Raw genomic sequence first — 6194 nt, 5'->3', positions numbered from 1 at the left:
CACACACACACACACACACACACACACACACACACACACACACACACACGTGCATATTCAAGAATGATATTTCTGATGACAGTCAGAAATCCAATCAATACACACTCTGAAGATGAGGTTAATTATTAACAAAAATGTTTGTTTTAATAATAATAACTTCTGATATTTTTATAACTTAATAATTTTGTTAATGTTATCAATAACATGCTAGCAGCTACATCTCTCTTCTGCAAATCAAACACATGATCTCAGCCATAATAATGCTATTGGAAGAAAGTTATAAACATTAAAATGTCATTGCTAGTATTTGTTTGTTACAACTAATAGCTTTTGTGAATTAACTGGAGCTTAAAGCTAGAGTTTACAGAAATATATTTTATCTCAATATTAACAGGAAAATATATACAAATGATTATCATTTGGTACTTACTAAATAATGGCATTATTAGAAATTTATTTATCTTTTCAGTGCCCTGACAATCAATTCTTATATCATAGTTTGAAGTAACAGTGAGGTTTAAGATGTTGGTTTTGTCAGAATTCACACTTGCTTCCATGCTAGAAGTTTTAAGAGGCACCCATTTAGGGGCGCTAAGTTTGTCAGTTCCCACTTGCCAGAGTTTAATTTCTTGCTTTTCAATGAAACATTCTAAAGTTGATTGGTGATTTTTCTTGATAAATTTAACAGTAGCATCATCTAATTGAAGACAAACTGAAGGAAAGAAAAATATAAAACATATATATAGATAGATAGATAGATAGATAGATAGATAGATAGATAGATAGATAGATAGATATAGACAGATAGAGAGAGAGAGAGAGAGAGAGAGAGAGAGAGAGAGAGAGAGAGAGAGAGAGAGAGAGAGAGAGAGAGAGTTATGGCTGGTTCATAGGGTTACCCGGGGTATTGCATCCACAAAGCACTTAGCTTTACATACATCTCGTCAGACCCTAATGGCCAGTGGAGCAAGAAAAGGCCTCATGGTTAGTTTTTGAATACACAAAGAAGAAAGGTCAAGTGCAAGGGATCGTCTCCATTAAACCACTATCTAGAATCCACCCAGTTAGTTTGCAAGTCCCAGGATTTCAGTAAAAATCATCTGAAGTGTGAACAGGGTCTATAGACATCTGTCCTGAATTTAAAATGTTCCACAATTCAAGGGAGTTCTTTAATATCCTCAGCCATTCTGCTATGCACAGCTTGCAACATTTGCTCCCATTCATGTAGGGCCTGGTTTTTCTAGGATCTTCCATATGATTACATGTGGAGTCCTTTTGTTCTTTAGGTGACACACGTGGCTGGCCAAGGATGCAGCCTAATGTCCTTCCAGGATCCTAAACAAGTATTTGTGGTTGGAGAGGAACTGCTTGAAGGTGTTTCTGGAACATCCAATATATTTTTGAATGCTGCTATTGGCGTTGCTGCTTCTGTTGATGTTGTTGACACTGCTACTTCCATTGTTGTTGGTGCTGGTGTTGGCATCATTAATGTTGGCATAGGGGACATCATCGGTGGCTGAGTTGGCGTTGGCACTGTTGTTGTTGTTATTGTTGTTGGTGCTGCTATAATCATCATCGTTGTTGGAGCTGTTGTTACCATTGTTGATTGTTGTTGTCATTGTTATTATTGTTATCATTATTAGCATTATCATTAGTGATGGTGCTGCTGCTATTTCTGAAATAGTGGCTGTTGTTGCTATAATTGATAATAGCTGCTATTCCTGCAACTTCCATAGCTGTTGGAAAAGTTGCTGCTATTAGGGTCAGATATAATTAAGTTCTACAATCTATCAATAGATACAAATTTGTGATAACTAAAAGTTCCAAGAAAAAATGTTTATATTATTACTTACCACATAAGCATTGTACAGTTAACAAGTGTTTCCAATATAACAACTTTAATTCCATTATCTATGAATAAAGGATAAATGCTAACAAGGAATAATCTCTGCAAATAAGGAACATGAAGTTGGTAATGCAAAATTCAATGTAGAAAATAATTTAACATTAATAATAGGAACTTAACTTTGCAAAAACAGGAACCCACTAAACAACAAGTATTATTAAAGTGAGATTAAGAAGAAGAGTAAGTATGTAAGACAGAATAATATAGAGAAAGAACAGTAAAATACTAGATAAAATAAATTCAGGAAAAGGCAATGGAAAAACAAAATGCCATGGTGCAGCATCTAAGTTTTTGTTTGTCTATGCTTCAGGCATTTTCTATCACACTGTCTCTCAAATGCCTCAGAACATCCAAGTAAAACACTGTATCAATCATTTGATTACATGGTAAAAGAATGATCCAGAATGGAAGGGGACTTGGGAGTCCTCTGTTTACCTTGGTGGTAAATATCACTTCCCATTTTTTACCACCAAAGACCCAATCTTGTCATATGCTGCAAAGAAAGGAAACTGGTAAATATAGCAATGCTGATAATTCCTTAGGAAGCAAACATCAAAGATGCTTTCTTCAGGAAACACATAAAAACAGTGAAAAGTTTGAACTCTGTAAAAACAATGGAATGAAGATAATATGCCTTCCTGTAAAGGTGACAGAGGATTTGTTGGAACCAGGGTTCACTCAATACTCGAGAGTCTTGGACTAGCTGCAAAAGAGACAAAAGATGTTGCTAGGAAATTGTTGGAAGCTGCTGAAAAAGTAAGTTATAACATCTGGTTCAAGAGAGAGGACAAGTGGCACACCAATATCAAGCATTCAGGGTGATAGAAACATCTGGCCCAGAGTCACAACATCTGACTTGTGCTGCTGTGTGAGATTTTTGTAGCTGATATTGGTGGGTAGTGCCAGGTAGCTATGGTGTCAAAGTGGAAGGGGTTGAAACACCTGCAGAACTGCTTCACCACCTGATGAAACATTGACTCGTGCATTTGATGATGGAGTACAGTAGCACACAAGTGTTTATTCTAAATGTAATTTCACCCCCATTTTGGATCTTTTCAGTTTCACATATCCCAGATCCAAAGTTTTTGAAAATTTCTATACATATATAGTTCTTCATGTTACAATAATCATAATTAATGTTTCTGTGAAATTAAAACTCAGGAGTTATGTAACTTCAGCCAATTAGATGCAACTATTTTTGACACACCAGAAATCAGAATTTATGTTCCCTCACTATTTTCTTTTTTTTTATATTTGAGACATGTGTTTTGGAGACACGTGTGTAAAGATGAAAATATCTTATGAAAGAATATGAAACAAAAAAAAATTAAGAAAAGAAAAATGGAAAATGAAACAAAAGAATTTAATGAAAGAAAATGAAACAGTACAACTAATTAAGGCATAGCTGCTGAAATTCTGCAATGAACAACAACATTTTCTGAAACAGATCGCAGTTTCAGTGTCTTTGTTACCACATTAATTTGCAGAGGCTTGAATCTATCAAAGAACAAGTTACTCAGTGCCATGTCTGCTTCATCTCATGTCACACACTGCCAAAGTCTCATTGCTTCAGCAACACTCTTCTTTGATAGTGTTTCTGTCTGAAATGAATTGTCTCATCTATCTCAAAAATTATTATGGGGCCACCTATTTGTATTGGATTTTGTAGTAGGTCCTCAATACACACTTCTCTCATACAGTTGTTATAATCAACCACAGGACTGTGATTAATTTCTTACTCCTCACAGAAACTAACAGAAGTAAATTCTTTCACTCAACAACAGTTGTTGATGGAAGAATACAACCTTCACACCAGTTTCCTCTCTGTGCTTTCAAAGCATACAGTATTATAGATCTACTACAGTGAATCTTACCAATCAGTTTCATACAGAATATTAGGTAATCAGATTATCCTAATAACTGTGCTCTTCAGAAATAGCTAGTATGGAAAAACGGTGGCTGTTCTCTGCTACTGGAAGTGAGGAAGTGTCACATCCAGTTCGTAGTTGCAAGGAAAAAGATGTACTGCGACATAGAGACAGTTGTATATAAGGTAGAGATGACATCAAATGATTCCAGTGAGCGGTCAGATGTTCGGAAGTATATGGGCATGACAAGAGATCCTTTCAAACCCAGATTTAAACAACCATGAATCCCCTTTAATATCCAGAAGAGACAAAATGTCATAGCCTTAGAAAGGCATGTATGGTTGTTAAAAGAAATTGCCATGTATTACATCAAGTAGAGAGTCTTGGAGAAGTACAAGCCTTACTTTAACACTAGCATTTTCATGCAGGCTAGGTCTAGCTGAGAAAAAAACTCTACAACCAGCTTATGAGGTATGGACTTATATGCATTGGCAAGATCCAAATCTCTTTTATTTTCTCTGGCTTCCCTGCTTAACTTCTCTGTGTAATCACAACTAAGTGCTCCTTCACTCTGATACATTTTAGATACCTCCTTTCTAGAATGAGGTATTGATGTAGGAATTCTTCAGGAAACATTCCATCAGGTGCCTAGCAACAATACTGAAGAATATCTGGTGGTCACTATGAAAGCTAGGTGTAGATAGATGTCTAGTGAGAGTCATTCAAACAATGTATAGGGATGCTATTAGTAATGTGAAAGTTAACAATGAGTACAGCAATGAATTTAGTGTACAGCTAGGAATTCATCAAGGTTCAGTTATCAGTTCCCTCTTATCTATCATAGTCCTCCAGGCCATAATGGAATAATTTAAGACTGGTTGCTCATAGGAACTCCTCTATGCTGACATCCTTGTTCTTATTGTTAAAACTGTAGTACCTGCCACCCACTTATTGTGTTTAAGAACCTGGTGAAGGGTGTAAGTGAGAGGATTTCAAACCTGTCTGCAAATAAAGAGATTTTCGATGCTGTGGCCACCTGTTACAATGAGGCCTTGGCAGCCAGCAGGTTTAAACACCATTTCTCCTTTATGGTGGGACCTAATTTCTTGATAAAATGTTTTTTGATTGATTTTAAATTATTGGTTTTGCTGGTATTGTTTAATCCATTGTTCAAACTTAGTTAGTTTTGTTTTCTTGGCAAATATATGCTGCTGCTGTCCTTCAATTACAACATTCAGTCCTTTTGTATTAACACCATACTTCTTCAATTTTTCAAATTTGCAATCATTCTTCAATTCTCCTCTTCTTTTCCTGTCAAATATTACCACTACACTGCAGTGGCATTGATATATATCACACAACCATTTCATCAGTTCCTCCAACTTCTTTGGTTCACTCTCCACAAATCTTTTTTCAGTTGGTTCCTGTGTCTCTTTTGCATGCCTTTTCTACGTGTTACCCAATACATCATTTTACTTATGCATTTGGTAATTATGCCATCTTCCCAACTCTTCTTTCCATTCTTGTATGCCCTCATATACCCCTTTTTACCAACTTTAAAGAATCTTGCTATGTTTTCTCTGACAATTTTTCTCTTCTTGCCGGGTAGCAATTTATCAAAGACTGATTTTATTTTCATTGCAAACATCATCTCCGCAGATGATCTACCTGCTGGTGTATTTGGATTTGGTGTCACACGTACACTCTTAAGAATTGTTGTAGAGCTACCTTATCCATGACTTCCTTATTTGACTTTCTTAAGGTTCTCTTGAAGACATCAACAAAGTATTCTGCCCCTCCGTTAGATTTGGAATGGTATGGTGCAGTAGTTATATGTTAAATACTTACAAATTTCAGACCATTTTGAGAAACTATCACTTACCACTAAGTAGTAAGAACAATTTAAAGGTCCAGCAAAATTGATGTGTAATCTTGACCTCAGAACATCTACTTTTGGCCAAGATTCAATTTTTATAGTCGGCAATTTTGCTGCTAGAGCATATCCTCTACAGCCTTTTACCAAATTTTCAATTTCTCTGTCCATTTTGGGCCAGTATACGTAACTGCACATTAAAGCTTTCACTCCCTCCCGACTTGGCAATGGGTAGTTATGTGCGACTAAACAATCATTCAACCCTGTTGAAAAATCTGCAGAAACTCTTAGTTTGTTATTCTTATTTTTCACGTAAACTGTCAGTGCTGTCCAGTCTGAGTGGTCTGTCTTTTCAATTATTCCAAGACTTTACAATCTTTCAAGTTCTTTGTTAACCTGGTCTATTGATGTGAATGGTACATTCCGTTTTAGCTTAAAGACTGGTGTTGCACATTGTTTTACAGTGATCTTAGCTTGTTTTTGTACAACAACCCAGTCCTTCCAAAAAAACATCTGTAAATAATTAAAAAAATTTTTTTGTTTCAGT

At 35.8% G+C, this 6194-nt stretch overlaps 1 protein-coding gene across 7 annotated transcripts in view; it reads right to left on the bottom strand.

Annotated features, from left to right (window-relative positions):
* LOC106869178 (uncharacterized) overlaps nt 1–6194 on the bottom strand; it is a 100254-nt gene that overhangs the window by 86929 nt on the left and 7131 nt on the right. For all 7 annotated transcript variants that reach the window (XM_014914800.2, XM_052968285.1, XM_052968286.1 and 4 more), the window contains exons 2-3: nt 1854–1911; nt 431–712 (exon numbers count right to left, since the gene is read on the bottom strand). In XM_014914800.2, the coding sequence (XP_014770286.1) occupies nt 431–712; nt 1854–1908 (337 nt within the window). In that variant the 5' untranslated portion in view covers nt 1909–1911. The remainder of the gene's footprint in view (nt 1–430; nt 713–1853; nt 1912–6194) is intronic.

The sequence above is a fragment of the Octopus bimaculoides genome, chromosome 5 (assembly GCF_001194135.2).
Source record: "Octopus bimaculoides isolate UCB-OBI-ISO-001 chromosome 5, ASM119413v2, whole genome shotgun sequence".
NCBI lineage: Eukaryota > Metazoa > Mollusca > Cephalopoda > Octopoda > Octopodidae > Octopus > Octopus bimaculoides.
This window is presented reverse-complemented; position numbering and strand designations above follow the sequence as displayed.